This window comes from Eutrema salsugineum, unplaced genomic scaffold (assembly GCF_000478725.1).
Source record: "Eutrema salsugineum unplaced genomic scaffold, Eutsalg1_0 scaffold_5, whole genome shotgun sequence".
Classification (NCBI taxonomy): domain Eukaryota; kingdom Viridiplantae; phylum Streptophyta; class Magnoliopsida; order Brassicales; family Brassicaceae; genus Eutrema; species Eutrema salsugineum.
Genome location: NW_006256612.1, coordinates 9,890,322 through 9,907,067, shown reverse-complemented (window position 1 = coordinate 9,907,067; position 16,746 = coordinate 9,890,322). Strand labels below are relative to the sequence as shown.

General features: G+C 37.9%; 5 protein-coding genes across 5 annotated transcripts; 3 read left to right on the top strand and 2 right to left on the bottom strand.

The window, feature by feature from the left end:
• Positions 1 to 236: 236 nt before the first annotated feature.
• Positions 237 to 2,286, bottom strand: LOC18993262 (FBD-associated F-box protein At4g13985). The gene is given in 4 exon segments (XM_024151923.1): positions 237 to 531; positions 534 to 675; positions 769 to 909; positions 996 to 2,286. Coding segments are annotated over 4 exon segments (1,473 nt in total). The 5' UTR covers positions 2,046 to 2,286; the 3' UTR covers positions 237 to 391.
• Positions 2,287 to 2,729: 443 nt separating this feature from the next.
• On the top strand, positions 2,730 to 5,999 carry LOC18993261 (glyceraldehyde-3-phosphate dehydrogenase GAPCP2, chloroplastic). The gene is given in 15 exon segments (XM_024152380.1): positions 2,730 to 2,963; positions 3,215 to 3,303; positions 3,400 to 3,467; positions 3,553 to 3,591; positions 3,742 to 3,842; positions 4,090 to 4,202; positions 4,313 to 4,412; positions 4,560 to 4,706; positions 4,777 to 4,837; positions 4,936 to 4,995; positions 4,998 to 5,032; positions 5,117 to 5,259; positions 5,350 to 5,433; positions 5,526 to 5,615; positions 5,710 to 5,999. Coding segments are annotated over 15 exon segments (1,278 nt in total). The 5' UTR covers positions 2,730 to 2,870; the 3' UTR covers positions 5,765 to 5,999.
• A 1,147-nt stretch (positions 6,000 to 7,146) lies between these two features.
• LOC18993260 (metal tolerance protein 10) lies at positions 7,147 to 9,812 on the top strand. Its single transcript, XM_006416766.2, has 6 exons — positions 7,147 to 7,441; positions 8,045 to 8,160; positions 8,254 to 8,499; positions 8,707 to 8,787; positions 8,874 to 9,104; positions 9,226 to 9,812. Exons 1-6 carry the CDS (start codon positions 7,252 to 7,254, stop codon positions 9,565 to 9,567), a joined length of 1,206 nt encoding a protein of 401 aa, XP_006416829.2. The 5' UTR covers positions 7,147 to 7,251; the 3' UTR covers positions 9,568 to 9,812.
• A 166-nt stretch (positions 9,813 to 9,978) lies between these two features.
• Positions 9,979 to 11,332, top strand: LOC18993259. The gene is made up of 2 exons (XM_006416765.2): positions 9,979 to 10,447; positions 10,630 to 11,332. The coding sequence occupies exons 1-2, from the start codon at positions 10,110 to 10,112 to the stop codon at positions 11,123 to 11,125; spliced, it is 834 nt and encodes a 277-aa protein (XP_006416828.1). The 5' UTR covers positions 9,979 to 10,109; the 3' UTR covers positions 11,126 to 11,332.
• A 191-nt stretch (positions 11,333 to 11,523) lies between these two features.
• LOC18993258 (putative cyclin-B3-1) lies at positions 11,524 to 16,639 on the bottom strand. Its single transcript, XM_006416764.2, has 22 exons — positions 16,527 to 16,639; positions 16,173 to 16,212; positions 16,019 to 16,079; positions 15,880 to 15,934; positions 15,742 to 15,790; positions 15,568 to 15,661; positions 15,348 to 15,383; positions 14,968 to 15,022; positions 14,692 to 14,746; positions 14,539 to 14,596; positions 14,239 to 14,293; positions 14,042 to 14,087; positions 13,842 to 13,932; positions 13,641 to 13,695; positions 13,103 to 13,390; positions 12,902 to 13,024; positions 12,681 to 12,770; positions 12,412 to 12,573; positions 12,269 to 12,328; positions 12,088 to 12,186; positions 11,816 to 11,994; positions 11,524 to 11,725 (listed from the first exon to the last, which is right to left on the bottom strand). The coding sequence occupies exons 1-22, from the start codon at positions 16,539 to 16,541 to the stop codon at positions 11,590 to 11,592; spliced, it is 1,902 nt and encodes a 633-aa protein (XP_006416827.1). The 5' UTR covers positions 16,542 to 16,639; the 3' UTR covers positions 11,524 to 11,589.
• Positions 16,640 to 16,746: the final 107 nt, after the last annotated feature.

Below are 16,746 nucleotides of genomic sequence, written 5' to 3'. Positions count from 1 at the left end.
CTGAAAATGGCAAAAAGGCTTTTTTTTACAACTAGGCACATTTTAGGGTTTAGTCTTACGTGGCGACGCTTTATGGCTTCCCCATACGTTGTTCAAGTATGATCGCAGGCCCACAAATTATGGGCCTAACGCTGATCCACTACACGCATCTTTTGTTGTACCTCCATGAAATCTCAACCCTGTAATTCTCTCAATTCACCATCAAGAACACACCTATCGTCTCCACAAAGCCGTTAGCATAATAACATTCATTCTAGACAAAATTACCAAAACATATGATTCTCTTACAAGTTACGATAGATCAAATTTATGACACAAAACATATAGTTCACCATAACTTAATTACTCAAAAGACAACTATTGTAATGCTCATCATTGAAGACTACAAGGATCACAGAATGTGAACTTCGCATGAGCTAGAGAGTCTTGGAATGGCCAGGAGTTTCTTGATGATTGCAGTTTCTTCCTTTTCTTCGAAGAAATCACTTAAGCATAGTGTGAGTTTCTTGAGGATTGTAGAGTTCTCTAATAGTAATTCACTAGTTTCAGGTGAGTCTCTGTCGCCTCCTCTCCCATTGGCCTTACAATCTTCACATACTCGAGAGATGATAGAAACCGCCGATGTCCAGGTACAATACTACAAGCTCCCTTCTCCCATGGTTTAAAAAAAAATCCCTGCAAGTAAAAGACACAAATTGAGTATGTTACACTTTCACCATTTGCATTAGTAAGAAAAGAAATTTATGGTTTTAGTAACCAATCCCTAACCAAGATAAGAGACTTTAGATTCAGGCAGCTCTCAAGAAAGACTGGCAACATTTTCCATCTGTAGCCGGAGAATTGAACATGCAAGAAAGATAGGTTACGGAATAGGGGTAGTGGTTCATATCTTGAGTAATCATATATAACCTGGTAGAACAGAAAGAAAGAGGTCAAGAATATACCTACACGATAAAGTTAAGTACTCAAATAGCTGATTTTAACATAGTTGTTACCTGAAGAGTATTCGACGAGATTTTCATATCTTTGACACAAGAAATCCCGACAAGAAAATTACGAATCATCTCTCTCTTTGGTAGATCATCTGCATCGAGCTTCCTTTCGGAACTCAAGTTAAATGCAATATCAATATCCGCCTCTACAAGGGAACCAAGATTTTTTACAATGAAACTTGAAGTTCGGTGATCATCTATCCTCAGCCGCTCAAGTCTGGGAGCATCAAGTACAGCAGCTAGTTTTCGAAAACTACCAAAGAGATCGTGACCAACATAAGTGAAGCTCAAAAGAGACTGAGAACACACTCGAAATGTTTTGACATTGTTGCCATAGAAATAATCTACTGTTATAGATAAGCTTTCGAGAACTGGGCAGCCTGAGATCAGCATTTCGAAAGCCCGATCGTCGCTATACACAACCTCGTCTAGAACCATGACTTTGAGAGAAGGTAAAGACACACGCTCGGGATTAGGCAAGTCTACGTCACGTAGGTTTAAGGAGACCAAGCTCTCACAAGTGTAAACTGTTCTGGGTATCTCCACTTCATCTTGCCCCCAAGTTTTGCCCACAAGATCGAGATGTTTCACTTTCCGCTTAATAACAGCGTTGATCAACCAGGTGAAAAAATCAACATCAAGCTCAACATCAGCACACCAGTTAACACTAAAACTAAAATTTTGTATGCGCGACTTGCTTTTAAAACGCAGAAACCTAGTGACAAAACCCGCAAAAGCTTTGAAGCTCAAATCCTCACACTCACAGATATTATCATACCCATCCCACTCATAGATATCATCATAGTCACCACACTCACAATACTGGTAACCAGGCACGAAGAAATCACGACACTCCAAGTCCAACCCAGGTACATATTTCCAGATATTTTTCCATCTTCTGGATAACACACTAGACTTAACCACATCCTTCGTGGGAAGATTCAAGAGAATCTGATGTAGCAAGGCCACTGGCAAGTTTGTCAGCATATCATCTTCCCCTTTTTTATAACCCGATCGTTTCTTACGAACACGTTTCGCTTTTTTTTCTTCCATGTTCTCTGCCTAGGAAAACATCGAATCGAGTAAATCTTGACACATATTTTGAAAGAGATTTCAGATATTCAATCGGCAAAAGGAATCGAATGACAGAAATCTGCCTATGATAATAGCGAATTAGCAGTCTCGCACAAACATATTAGCTCAAAATGGAGCGAGGTCGAGTGATTTTCCGGCGGAATGTGATCGTATCCACTTTTCTTCTCCACTCTCCAGTGTGATTTCTCCGTTTATGGTTTCTCTGATGGTGAAAATGTGATAAGCCTCAGATTTGTGTCGAATTGCACATAATATATGATGTGTGAAACCAGTTCGGTTTATTTTGGTTTTGTGCGATCAAACCAAATGCACCTCCCAATCCATAAAAAGAAATTAATCTGTATTTTCCGATATTAGAAAATACCCTCAATCGATAAAAAGAAATAAATCTGTATTTTCCAATATTAGAAAATACCCTCATATTGTATGTTGACCCCCAAAAAATACTCATATTCAAAGTGTATTTTGGGTCGAGCTAGACCAAAATTCTTTTTTTCGTTGAATATATATATTTCTTTTTCGATTCGCCATAAAATTCTTGGAAAAATAATTCCACTAATTGGAAGGGTATTTTGGATCGAGCTAGACCAAAATAAACCGAACAGTTTTCAGATGTGTGTGCTAGTAAGTAAGAGTGTGCAAATTGCCTTTCTTTCATTTTCTTAAGCCGAGGAACATTTCGTGTTTTGGCTTTACAGCTTACACTCAAAAGCGATTCAGCGGAAGAGTTAGTTGGGGTTTTTGGCTGCGAGATCTGTTTGTTTTCTGGTAGCTTAGGCTGCAATGGCCTTCTCTTCTCTTCTCAGATCCGCCGCCACTTCCGCCGCCCCTCCTCGTCTCGAACTTTATACGTCGCCGTCATACGATCATTTTCAGGTATACAAAGTTTTTCGCTTTTCCTCTCCTCGTTTTTTGTTCTCGATTGGATATATTTAAGCTTACGTTTTCGCTTTGTTCTGCTTCGATTTCGTATTTCCGTATTGCCTTGAGTTTGTTCTTAGAGAGTATGAGGTGGTGATATCTCGTCTTTAGCTCTGGTTTCAAGTAAACTCAGTGGTTGACTGGTTGTTAATGTTGTAGCTTTTACGACATTAATAGTGGGTTTATCTTTTGTCTCAACCTATCAGGTCACGTCAAGTCTTGGATTAAGTCACAACCTTACCTCGTCCAGATTCTCTGATGTTGCGGTTTCAACTATGTCATCTTCATCTTTACAGTTCAGTGACAAACTCTGTAACTTATACTTACTTACACACTGCGTTTTTTTTTTTTTTTTGGTTCTCAGAAGTTTTCTAATGTTCAAATGTGTCAGGAAGTGCAATGCAAGAACCGTTCAACCCATCAAGGCAACAGCTACAGAAGCACCTCCTGCTGTTCAAAGTAACAAAACAAAATTCATTGAAACTCTTAGCTGTATAGGAGGCTGCATTCTTACTGCTGAATTTGATTTGATGGACTTGTATAGGGTCAAGGAGCAGTGGAAAGACAAAGGTTGGGATCAATGGTATGTTCTTTTTATCCATTGTTGAATCCATTTTTTAAAACCCCCCACATCGTGCCGATAGTGTATGCCTTCATTTTTTTCGATATACTTCTAGTCCCCTACCTTTTTCCTTATTTACAGATTCTTGATTTTCTACTATGTGAGTGACAGGTTTTGGTCGGATTGGAAGGTTGGTCCTTCGCATCGCAACTTTCAGAGATGATATTGAGGTTGTAGCAGTCAACGACCCATTCATAGGCGCCAAGTACATGGTAAGGATGATTACTGTCATACTAGCAGTAGATGCAACTTACAGTGCCTTTTTGTTTTTATACAAGTTTTTTAGCCAGGATTTTTTCATAAATGTTGCTATCTCATCCCATTTAGTGTAGCTTACTCTTTCCTCTTGGTAAATTTTTCGTTTGCCTGAACCCAGTAGAGCTTAAGGGAATAATTTTAAGCGTCATGGGGTACTTGTATATCAAACTTACTGCAAATCTTCTCTCCCCTCTTATGCAGGCTTACATGTTCAGGTATGATTCTACTCATGGAAATTACAAAGGAACCATCAATGTAATTGATGATTCAACTTTGGAGATCAACGGAAAAGAGGTCAAAGTTGTCAGCAAGAGGTAATGTTTCAAAATGCTATATATAGACGTGGTCAGATTATGAATTATTTGTCGAAATGCTAATAAGCTTACTCTATTTAGAGCCTGACATCTTATTGGTTCTTCCTCAGAGACCCAGCTGAAATCCCGTGGGCTGATCTTGGAGCTGACTATGTTGTCGAGTCTTCGGGAGTATTCACCACCCTTGCAAAAGCTTCATCACATTTGAAGGTGTGCATTTTCATCTGAACGCACTTCTTGATCTACTTGTGTCACTGATGCTAACGTTTCATACCAGGCCTAAGGCCTTATATTCATTCAAACATTTCTCTGCTAAAATGGCCTATGGTTTGCTTGACCTTTTATTGTCTGTTGCAGGGTGGTGCCAAGAAAGTCATCATTTCTGCACCTTCAGCAGACGCACCCATGTTTGTTGTTGGAGTAAATGAGAGGACATACAAATCAAATATGGATATAGTCTCTAATGCAAGCTGTACCACTAATTGTCTTGCACCTCTTGCCAAGGTTTGCAACATCGCATATTCTTATTGTCCTGTGCATAAATTGTCTATGGCCCCTAACTTGTGCCTTTTAGGTGGTGCATGAAGAATTTGGAATTCTTGAAGGCTTGATGACAACAGTCCATGCGACCACAGGTCTTCCATTCTTGGTCCTCGTGTTATAAGTCACTGTCTGTCATTAACCTGAGAAGACTAAATTATGTGTTTTGTTCATATCTTCTTTCCATATTCAGCAACTCAGAAAACTGTGGACGGCCCATCAATGAAGGACTGGAGAGGAGGCCGAGGCGCCAGTCAAACATCATTCCTAGCTCAACCGGCGCTGCAAAGGTACACAAAATCATATGGTTAGTTATGTATACATCCAATTTGGAATCGTGTTCATGATTTTTTTTCTTGCTCTTGTCTCAATAGGCTGTTGGTAAGGTTCTTCCAGAACTCAATGGAAAACTAACGGGAATGGCTTTCCGTGTCCCAACACCAAATGTTTCTGTTGTGGATTTAACTTGTCGACTTGAGAAGGATGCATCTTACGAAGACGTAAAGGCAGCCATAAAGTATTACTCCCAAAGCTATTTGTTCAACTAATTTCTCTTACCATGGAACGGTACTAACCTCTCACGATTTTGATGTAAATCACTTAATAGGATTGCTTCAGAAGGACCACTTAGGGGCATTCTTGGGTATACAGAAGAAGATGTCGTCTCCAACGATTTTGTCGGAGATTCAAGGTATCCCAACACTTAAAATCTTGTAACGGATCATGGAATTCAGAATCTAGTTTTTGGTTCTCAAATGTGGTGAGCATTATCAAAAATTTCAGGTCGAGCATCTTCGATGCCAATGCTGGGATTGGATTAAGCAAGTCCTTCATAAAACTTGTCTCTTGGTATGACAACGAATGGGGTTACAGGTAAACAGTTAGTTTCTCTCATTCCTTAACCATCAATATGCCATTTGCCAATACGCAAAGACTAACATATTTGAGGGTTTGGTAATGTTAACAGCAACCGAGTCCTTGACCTGATAGAGCACATGGCATTAGTTGCAGCCAGCCGCTAAACCATGCCGGATTCTTGCGGAAGCCGACGACTTTCTCCTTGTTCGGCGCATTAGGTAGCTAGCTTCTTCTCTTTCACGGAATCACGACTTGGTTTTGGAACCATACGAATATACGACCTAATAATAAAGGGAAGATTTTTTTGTTCTGGTACTAAGAAAAATTGTTTGCGGGTAACTCGTTTCTGAGTTCGAATCCCTGTTGAGAGAACGATGTACCTCTTTTATATTGGTAAAATCAAAGATTGGTCTCTAAGTTTGGAATTTTCCAGTTATATGTTTTTTGGTTAGCTTCGATAACTCCACGTTTATGTTAAAAGGTTATATGCGGAGATGAGTTAAGATGAATATCAAAATGTTGTGACAGTGAACCATCGAAGAGTACACAAAGATGTGCCTTTAAGATTATGACGACAAATAGCTAAGTGGTTTTTTAGCTTTTACGAAAATTAGGTAAGCGAGTTTATTAATTTATAAGTTTGTACCGAATAAGCTATTACGAAAGAGTGACATCACATGCACTTAAAAAGCAAAATTATCTGATAAGAATGTATATACAGTATGCAGAAAAAAACCACCTTTAGAGATTTATGGGATTTTGTTAATAACACGATGTAACATAAAAAAAAAAACCACTCGGAGAAATCCTTGGCACAAAGAGGAAAAGTTTGAGTTAACAAAGTTGCAAGGGACAAAAAGCTTTGTGCAATCGTGGGAAACCACTTTGATCTCAACAAATGTGCACAAATTAAGTAATCCTCTCTATTCTTTATCATAATCCAAGAAAATAAAGCTCTTTTATTTATTTTACGTGGCCGTCTCAAAAACCTTTTGATTTTTTTTTTCTTTTAGATCGAATGTAAAAGAATTGGGACTCTTTCTTATTGTTTGGTTCAGTCTTTTGGACCACTCCATTGGCATCACCAATGACCACCTACTTCGTCAACTCATATGAATAATTCTCTCTTAAAATGTGTATATTTTAGAAAAAAAAAAGACAAAAATGTATTTCGTGCACATGTTACTATCTTGTATAAGGGGTATCACTATGCTCTCGTAACAAATCTAAAACGAAGAATATCATACATGGCTTGCTATGAATGTATACCAATTCCTCACTATGGCAATAGTTTTCAACAATTCAACATAAATTTCCTAATTAGAGTAGGTTTTTAAATAATACTAACGAGTATTGATTGACTAAGGGGAATATAACTGCTTTCGTGTTTTAATTATTGAGAAGAAAATATTATTTTTAATTCTGTAAAAAATAAACCTTTTTAATAACTAAAATATATTTGTATTTGACATTTTGTTATCTTCGTCACAATATATATAGAGAGAGTGGTGTGCGACTCGTATACTTAACTTCCTTTATACAACAAAGCAACAAATTTTTGTTTATCTCTCACAACTTCCCCAGAAACACTTTTTCTGCTTTTCGAAATTCCAACGCAAAGAGAGAGAGAGAGAGAGTGTGTGATCGGAGAATGGCGACGGAGCATATAGTCCGTACCGGAGACGAGTACAATGTCGAGCTTTTACCTAGCGACGACGATGCGCCGCCGCTTCAATCGTCTTGGCGTCTCAGCCTCGAGACTTTCCGACTTCCTTCTTCACCGTCGTCTTCCGGCCGTCATGACGTTCGTACTCGCTTTTCTCACTATTTCCGTACTCCCAGTAAGTTTAGTTTTTCTTCGTGTTTCAGTTTTTTTTTTTCGTTTTTTCTCGTGATCTACTCTTAATCCGTTTCGTGTGGATGTGTATACAGGATCATCCACCATGAGTTTCTTTTATTTTATATAGGAACTTAATCGTGTGTGTGAAACGGAAAAGTGATTAAGCAAATTTGTAATCTTTGGTGTATGAAGTGCGCACTCATTTGTAAAGGATTGTTCTTCCGTTGAAACTTGTTCGGAAAATATATATTCAGAAATCAACCGAGATCGCTTGAAGTATAATTTAGTCTTCTGTGCAAAATCCAGAGTTACTGAGTATGATTTTCTCTGTTTAAAACCCATTTCCATTGATTGATTCAAGGGAATATTAAACTTTATCTTTTGTTAGATTCAAAGTTATCAAGCTTTTGATGGAATCTTCAACTTCTCTTTTGGATTTTGTACAAGCCAGATTCTTTCTTTTTTTTTTCCTGAAAATTATGTGGATGCTGAATCAGATTCTCTCCAATGGTGTAACGCGTTGTAGAATGATTGAGAAATTGTTGAACCCATCCTTGAAAAGGGTTTTATAGATTAACAATCCTCTGTTGTGTCACCATTGTAGGAAAGGAACGTAAAGTCTCTGAATACTACAAGAAGCAAGAGAGGCTCCTCGAGGGATTCAATGAGATGGAGACTATCCACGAAACTGGTTTTGCATCTGGAGGAGCGCCAAGTGAGGTCCGGCTCTACCTTTTTTTTCCTTAGTCTTTCGTATGGTATTCTCTCTTTTTTTGTCCTTAATGTATCCTGAGTCTTTTTGGTTTCTAAAAGGAAGAAATGAAGAAGCTTGCAAAGAGTGAGAGACTGGCAGTTAACATCTCAAACGCTGCAAATTTGGTACTTTTTGTGGCAAAAGTTTATGCCTCTATGGAGAGTAGATCCATGGCTGTCATAGCTTCAACTTTGGACTCTCTCTTGGACCTCTTGTCTGGTTTTATTCTTTGGTTCACTGCTAATGCCATGAGAAAACCAAACCAGTTTCACTATCCAATAGGCAAGCGACGGATGCAACCTGTGGTATGTTCTATCTAGTAACTCTTTGTTTAATTATGTCAACCAACCACTGCCTTCTGCGTTCTGATTCACCAATGACACCAGTTTTACTTGTCTCGCAAGAAAAAGATACATCCTTTTTAAGCTTAACTAGATGGTCACAAAACTTGTGTGTTCTGTCTTTGTTAGCCTTATCGGAACCCAAAGTTATAACGCAATTGATATTAACAGGGAATCATCGTGTTTGCTTCCGTGATGGCAACTCTTGGACTGCAAGTTTTGTTAGAGTCAGGAAGGCAACTAGTCTCCAAGGTACATCACAGCATTTTCCGGTAACTGCTAATTCATCGTTTTATATATTCCATGTATTTTAACCAATTCGTTTTTTTTTGTTACAGAATGGTATTCATATGAATAGCACAGAGGAGAAATGGATGATCGGGATCATGGTCTCTGTCACCATCGTGAAGTTTCTACTCATGCTTTATTGCAGAGGATTTCAGAACGAAATCGTTAGGGCCTACGCTCAGGATCACCTCTTTGATGTCGTCACCAATTCAATCGGCTTAGCAACAGCCGTCTTGGCCGTCAAATTCTACTGGTGGATTGATCCCTCCGGTGCTATACTTGTAAGTATTCACTAAATAAACAAAACGCTTTAACTTTGGGAATCTAAAATGATCAAGTAATGTCTCGTGTGATTGCAAAAACGTTTCCTTCCTCTTCTTTTTTTCATTTTTGTGGTTGCAGATTGCTTTGTACACCATAGGAACATGGGCAAGAACCGTACTAGAGAACGTCCATTCGCTGATCGGACGCTCTGCGCCGCCAGATTTCTTGGCGAAACTGACATTCTTGATATGGAACCATCACGAACAAATCAAGCATATTGACACAGTAAGGGCTTACACTTTTGGGTCACACTACTTTGTGGAAGTAGATATTGTTTTGCCAGAGGACATGAGGCTGCAAGAGGCTCACAACATCGGAGAGACTCTTCAGGAGAAGCTAGAGCAGCTTGCTGAGGTGGAACGGGCTTTTGTCCACATAGACTTTGAATTCACTCATCGTCCTGAACACAAGTGTAATTAGCTTTTTGGGCTTCTCCGTAAAGATTCAGTAGGAGAATGATAAGTTATAAGTAATCTTCTAGTGTTAGTTCTTTAGTTTGTGTTCTAGTGTCGTCGTAATTGTCTGTATGGTATGCCTCTTATTGTATGCGGTCTAGAGTTTGAAAGAAAAACACGTAGTCTATCTTTTCGTAGCGTGCACTGCGTGCTGTTTGTTTGGGTCAGACGGCAAGATGTTTGAAGCAAATTGACATTCAAACCGTTTCTCCTTTTCCATAAAATCCGGACCAATCCAGTATATATGTATAAGAGGCAACAACTAAGTATAAATAACCTTAATTTTAATTTTAAGTACTATACTAAACAGAAAGTAAATAAAAAATATAATGGAATAATGAGTTTAAATCAAAACCACTCAAAAATATAAACAAGGAGCTGGTTATCTATCTTCCAACAGAGTTCCGTGATTCATTGCTCTTCTCCACCAGACATTCTCTGGCTCAGATTCTTCGCCATGAAAATGTAAAGAAGAAACATAGACGAGCTCTAAACATCCAAGCAGCCATGGCTTTTCTTCTTCCTAATCTATCTCCATCATTCCTTCTTCAAACCGGAAAATCCTCAAACCTTAAACCCATTTTCAGTCAATCTCTATCGCCGTCGTCTTCCTCTTCATCATCTATTAGCTACGAATTTGAGGAAGATAATCTCTCTGCACTCTCTCTTTCTAGCGTCCAGTCTCCTCCTCTTCGAGATGCGCAGGTTAAGACAAGACCCACTGCGCAAGATAAGCATAAACACGACAGAGATGAGTTCTATATCAATCTCGGTGTCGCTGTCCGTACGCTTCGTGAAGATTTGCCTTTGCTCTTCACTAAAGATCTAAACTACGACATCTACAGGTAAATTTTCTGATCTGGGTAATTTGATTCTTTTGAATGATATAATGGATCAAAGAAAGAGTCTTTGGATGCAATCTACATAAATTCATCATCTGGATACAAAAAAAAAAACAATCTTCCTTTGCTCTCTGTTTGTTGATGTTTCGCTGGAGAAATTCAGAATCTTTTAACTTATTTTACAGGGATGATGTAACATTTGTGGATCCGATGAACACATTCACTGGTATTGAGAACTACAAATTGATCTTCTGGGCACTCAGATTTCATGGGAAGATACTGTTCAGAGATATCTCACTTGAGATCTTCAGGGTTTGGCAACCATCAGAGAACATGATTCTGATCAGGTGGAATCTCAAGGGTGTGCCTAGAGTTCCATGGGAAGCTAAAGGAGAGTTTCAAGGCACTTCTCGGTATAAACTCGACCGTAATGGCAAGATCTACGAGCATAAAGTCGATAACTTGGCCTTCAATTTCCCTCATCAGCTCAAACCCGCTGCTTCGGTTTTGGATTTGGTTACTGCTTCAGCTTCCCCTGCAAGTAGTCCCAATCCAACATTCTTTTTGGGTCCTGTTGGCTCGTATTCATCTTCATGGATTGAGTTCTATCAAGCAGTGAGACGTACATTGGACCAGACAGAGGATATGCTTGTGACAGACAGTCTAGTCACATGCTCATAGTGCAAGTATAGTTGCTATACACATACTCAAGGACACACTTTGCAGGTGTATATAGGTTTTTATATTTAAAGGTTACATATATATATATATATGAGTAGATCTTGTTGACTTTAAGCTTCTGAGAATTTAAGTGTAATGTTGTTCCAGAAGCTTTATACAACTTTGTCAATACATTAAAGTTTTGTCTTTATGATCATGTTAATATTACTCGGTTGTTAAGCACACAAAAAACCAACAAACCTAGTCAAGAATCACCATTAGATTGAGTCTTTTTTATCAGGTTAACATAAAAAAGAAAAAAAAAAAAGAGAGAGACTTAACATAAAACGAGACTTGTTTTTTTGGAAAATTCTAAAGATGACAATCCTTTTTTTTTTTTCCCAAACGTCCCTCAAAGCTTTAGTAAATTCTACAATTATCACAAACTAGTGTTTTAGAGAGATTTTTAAAACACTTTCTAACCTTTACAGAGGAAGCCTATCCAAGGGTTTCAAGACTGCGACGTTACTGCGATTTGGATTCATGTACTTCTCATAAGTGACCCTCAATTTTCCTGTCTTGGCAGCTTTATGGAACCTTAAGATCATGTCCGAACAATCCCTGTGATAAATAATTGTATACAATGAGCTCAACCAATGTAATCAGCCAAGTGATTTGCAAGATGGTGATATTAAAGAGACGGTTGCTTACTTCATTTCGGAGACATTGTAGTGAGTATGGTTATTTAGAAGCGCGGTCCAAACTGGAGTCATATGTAAAGTGCAGCGTGCTACATAGATGGCTGATGCGCAGAGCAACGACGGCTTAAACTTCAAAGCTTCATACTCAACCAAGCACAACTCAATTAAGTAGAAGGCGAGTTGTTCGAGCTGACAAAATAGTAGTATAAAATGTCTGCCTATTCGTATACATATTTGATTTTACAGGTTATATAGCTTATTAGATGCAAGATTCTCGGATACCTTCTTGTTTGATTGAGCAGCTTTTAGGAACCTTAACATGAAAACGTAAGGGGTGGCTTCATTCAAACGGAACTTTAACTGTTTAAGCATAATCCTCTCCTGAAAATAAATAAGAAGATAATTAATGCATATGACCAGTTATTGTCAAAATGGATAGAGAAGCAAACGATGTTTATTATACCATTCCCAGAATTTGTTCTCGTGTGTATGATTCTGCGGAGATGCTAATCAAATCTTTGATCTGCACATGGACATAGACAATAGATGTCGCTTACCATATGGAGTTGAGGAGATGTTTTAGCTTTCAGTATAGATGTCACTTACCCTAGGATGCCAATAGTCCTCGTACTTAGATGCCAGTAAGAGTGCAGTAACACCGATCAATTGCATCTCATTTTTCTTTATTGGAACTTGGGAGAGGTAACGGTCTAATAAATTCATTGTGAGGTAGAGAGTCTCATGCATTAGATCAAATTTGAAATGAACCTGCAAACAAATAGACAGTGCCAAGATATATAATTCCAGGTGGAGAAAAAAAAATTGAGTAGGGAAATTATCAAGTGGATATGGAAAACCATAAAAACTGCTCTCACTTCAATAAGCCAGTTAATCAAAATTCCACGCGTAATTGGACTAACTTCCGTCTGAGTTGAGATGTAGTATCCCAAAGCTGGATTTAATGCCTGCATCAGCATTTCAGGTTAAACCTACTGAAAAGCCTAAATTCATCTTGCGAAATTTATTCAATATTCAGAAGCATAAGGAGAAAAAAATCTAAAGAAAAAGAATGTATGTGGAACAACAAGTGGATTACCTCGGCAGTCCAATAGAACTGATATATGTCATCCACGTATTCTGCGACTTCCAGCTGATTGGATTCATCATCAATGTTTGGAAGCTTTTCTTGCTGTGCAGATTCACTGTTTTTCTCATCGAACTGCAAGTAAGTTACCAGATTAGCACTATTGGTGAAAACAAAGTCACAAAGAACACAACTGCTAGGAAAATTGTGAACCTTTGATCCAGCCACTAGTAGAGATGTGAAAGACTTTCTACGTTTTGATTTTGGCTTCGTCGTAACATCCAACAATTTCGTTGTTGGGTCTGTTTTTTCTTTAGATGAACTTTTTCCTTCATTAAGTTCTTTGAGACCTTCTGGTTCAACCTGTTCCGGAACTGACAGTGCCGAACCAGCTTCTTCAGGAGAAGGGATTGAAGAAATAGATCTTGATTTACTTCTTGCCACCGGGGGCTTCTTAAGAGAACTACGGTTTTGCAGCGAGGTCTTCACAGTTGTCTGGATCTTGAGTGAAAGAGAAAACTTATCACATAATTACTAAACAAAAAACCTCAATACGATTGTGACTGTTAGCAAGCAAGATATGAAAGTGAAGCCTAAGAATAACAATAGCAAACAACACAAACGACTGATTGAGCAGTTTAATGATGATAGATAAGGCAAAAATATTGTTGAGAGAGCTTCAAATAGTGTTGGCTTTTAGGAGAAGAAACCACTTGCATACAAAGAAAAGAAAGTAATTAAGGTGTATTACCTTGATAGATTTCCTTGCCATACGAACATTATTCTTATTCTGGTTGTTGCTGTCCCTGACCATGCAAAGAAAATGAACTTAGCTGCGTACATCTCAGGTTGCAGGTCACAAACGATTAAAACAATTCTATGGTTCTCGAAGAAGAGAAATAACAGCTTTACTTCTTTACTGATGATATCAGAAACAAGCATATTTACTTACGATGGTATAGAACCAACACTTGTCCGAGTTTTTGAAGTAAAGCTTCTGACACTGCTTAGCTGCGGGACGGCTTTTTTGCCTACTCTACTGGCTGAAACAATGCAACCTCATTCGTATCAGATACTGAACCAATCACGTTACAGCTTTAACATGCAAATTTCCATCAGACATCAGAAGTTTAGAGCAGAAATGCATGTTACCTGGACAATGACCTAATCTTTTTGAATCTAAGCTTGAGACATTGTCCTGACACACAAAAAAAGGAATAATCAGAATCAAGGACAGTGAGTAGAGTCATATCAAATGAAGTAAAATACGTAAATAATTAGCCTCACGAATTGTTGTACAGCCAGTTAACCGTAAGACAAAAACAATGTCAAAGTATACTAATCACAACCTTCTTTGTATTCTTGTCTGTGAGGCTTGTTCTCTTTAAAGCTGTTAAAGATTCTCTGCAAGAGCAAACAAATCAAGGAAGTTAATCAATAAAACATGTAAAATTATTCTCAGCAGATATTAAATCAAACGCCTGGAAGTGTTTTCGTTATGCTGAATGAACAAGAGGTCACTTATGAGAGCTTCGGCATATTGATAGGTACAGTATGGCATAAACAAGATTTGTGTTTTCTTCTCGGAAAATTCTGCAACTAGACTGAAAGGTAATATTCTACTAGGCAGGAGATAAGCATACAGGTACCTTGTTCCACCAGCAGTTGATCCAAGGCTCAGAGTCTTGTTCTTGATGAATTTATCACCTAAATGATGAATTAATCCGTCCGTAATTTAGATACATGGTAAATACCAACTCAAGCTATAGACATGAAAACAAACATAACATTTACGAGGTCACCTGTCTTATAAATGCGATTGTTTCCGACTTCAGTTGTTCTTTTACACCCGTTTTCCTGTATCAGAAGGGAAGAAACGAATCAAGGCTAGCAAGAAAGATGAAGGAAAGACCTATCAGGTAGTTCGATTAATGGAACTCATGCTCTAAGACACAAAGTTTATGAAATTTTGATTTAAGTCTTATACAAATTAACATCTTATAACTTCCACCCGCATCTAGTGATGGTAGTTTGAAAGTACACTGCCTGAATATAACTTGTCAATACGGTTGTTGTACCTTGATAGATTTTTTCAAAGAAATATCATGAACCCTGGTCGAACCAACTGAAATCCTACACATGGAAAGGTCAATTAGCGCAGCAGCATCAACTCATTGTCGAAATAAGATAGTTTATACATGGAACTTTGCAGATTCTTTTGCAAAAGCTTATCGACTGATACCAAGAGCAACATGAATTGTAGTTACAGCACCATGGATTAAAGAAAATGAAAGAGGATACTTCACTGAAAAAAGGGCATTAGAAACAAAGGCTTGAAAGTTTTTAATTAAAAATATGCGTAATCCAGAGGAAGAACTTTCTACTGATCCCAATGTAGAGATATAACATTACTACAAGTATGTGATGCCTATAACCGCAGCTAACAACTTCTGCATACCTTTGCAAATTTCCACATTTTACACCCTTCCATTTCCTGCATTGTTGCACGTTCAGTAGGATAGTTATAGAACAGAACAGAAATAAATACAATCGTAACTAACTTTCAAGGAAATGCTTCCCAAACATAAAATCAGTTTGATCAAGAAGACAATGGGAAATTTACCACTCTTATCCATGAGAAAGCACAAAAAGAAACCCTTGATGTTAAGCAAACTTACATCGTACTGCTTCCACAAAGCGTTGGCCTTAAAGTGTTCCCACCAAGATTACTTAAATCAGCCAGTGCTTTTCTTGTGACTTTAGTATACTCCTCTGAGAAGAAGAGAAAATGCTGAGTTAACTTTTCAAACTACATCCCGGAAATGTAATAAAACTCTCTGCTAGAAGCTTACCAGAATTTTCATTACTGCATTTTCCCTTGCCCGCGATTCTCGAATTTGCCTTGTTTTAAATCAAAGCAAAAATGGATTTAATAACAGCACAAGATCCAACAATTCAATGAATTTAGAAAGAAGGAAAAGGGAGAAAACCTTCATCTTGTTTGTGTTAGAAGTTGTTCCACTGCTAGTTGTCACAGATTTTCTCCTAACCAATGTAAAAGCAGAAGATTAATTTCATAAAACTCGTAATTCAAAGGAACACAAATGTAAATTCGAATGCAAGACTTACAATGTACATGCTGGATCAGTTTTCTGGTTATCGGAGTAGATTTTGAAACTCCTAGTCCCCGCTGTTTCAGAAGTAGATATTACTAGAACTGAACCATTTGTTTGAGACTTAAATATGATTCACAAAGCAACAAATGTTAAGATAGTCCTCTTACCTCGCTTTCCAAGAAGATCATCTTTACTTAGTCGTGGTGCCTACATAAAATACAACATTTTAAGTGAAATAGGAATTAAAGCTTTATTTATCATCTGAACCTTTACCCAAAAAAAAAAAAAAAGATGAAAGAATCTGAAGAGGCATAAAACCCTAATCTCTTCTATATGCGAGATATTAAAGATTCCGAACCCTAATTCCGTTTAATTAACGACAAAGAAGGTTCGTTCAATGGTAATCGTACGAAAAACAGAAACATTCTCTCGATCTCAATCTCATCTGTGATGAGCGTAATTACAGAAACTCGTGTTTCAAACAAAATCTTGAAGAAATTAGGATTTAACCAAAATTTTACCTTGGCGAACGCCATTTTCCTTCAATCTCCAGATCTTCCGCTTTTTCTTTCCCAGAGACTGAATTAGACAGAGTTTTACCGTTGCAAATCGCCGAAAGGCAAGAGCGGTGACGCTGCTTGTTTACAGTATTTTGAAATTGAGCTTGTTGAAATTTACGATTGGCCCCTTGAGTTTTTACTCATTTTCTGTTTGCGTTTGGGCTAACTTGTTTAACCAAGT

Bases quoted from the DNA above. Each gene is read 5' to 3' on its own strand.
- LOC18993260 (XM_006416766.2), top strand. From the start codon at position 7,252: ATGGCGACGGAGCATATAGTCCGTACCGGAGACGAGTACAATGTCGAG. The intron at 8,788-8,873 runs GTACATCACAGC...TTTTTGTTACAG, and splicing joins GAAGGCAACTAGTCTCCAAG to AATGGTATTCATATGAATAG. The intron at 9,105-9,225 runs GTAAGTATTCAC...TTGTGGTTGCAG, and splicing joins ATCCCTCCGGTGCTATACTT to ATTGCTTTGTACACCATAGG.
- LOC18993258 (XM_006416764.2), bottom strand. The intron at 13,391-13,640 runs GTAATACACCTT...CTTTCACTCAAG, and splicing joins TGGCAAGGAAATCTATCAAG to ATCCAGACAACTGTGAAGAC. The intron at 12,187-12,268 runs GTATAATAAACA...ATTTATTTTCAG, and splicing joins GAGAACAAATTCTGGGAATG to GAGAGGATTATGCTTAAACA.
- LOC18993259 (XM_006416765.2), top strand. From the start codon at position 10,110: ATGGCTTTTCTTCTTCCTAATCTATCTCCATCATTCCTTCTTCAAACC. The intron at 10,448-10,629 runs GTAAATTTTCTG...CTTATTTTACAG, and splicing joins CTAAACTACGACATCTACAG to GGATGATGTAACATTTGTGG.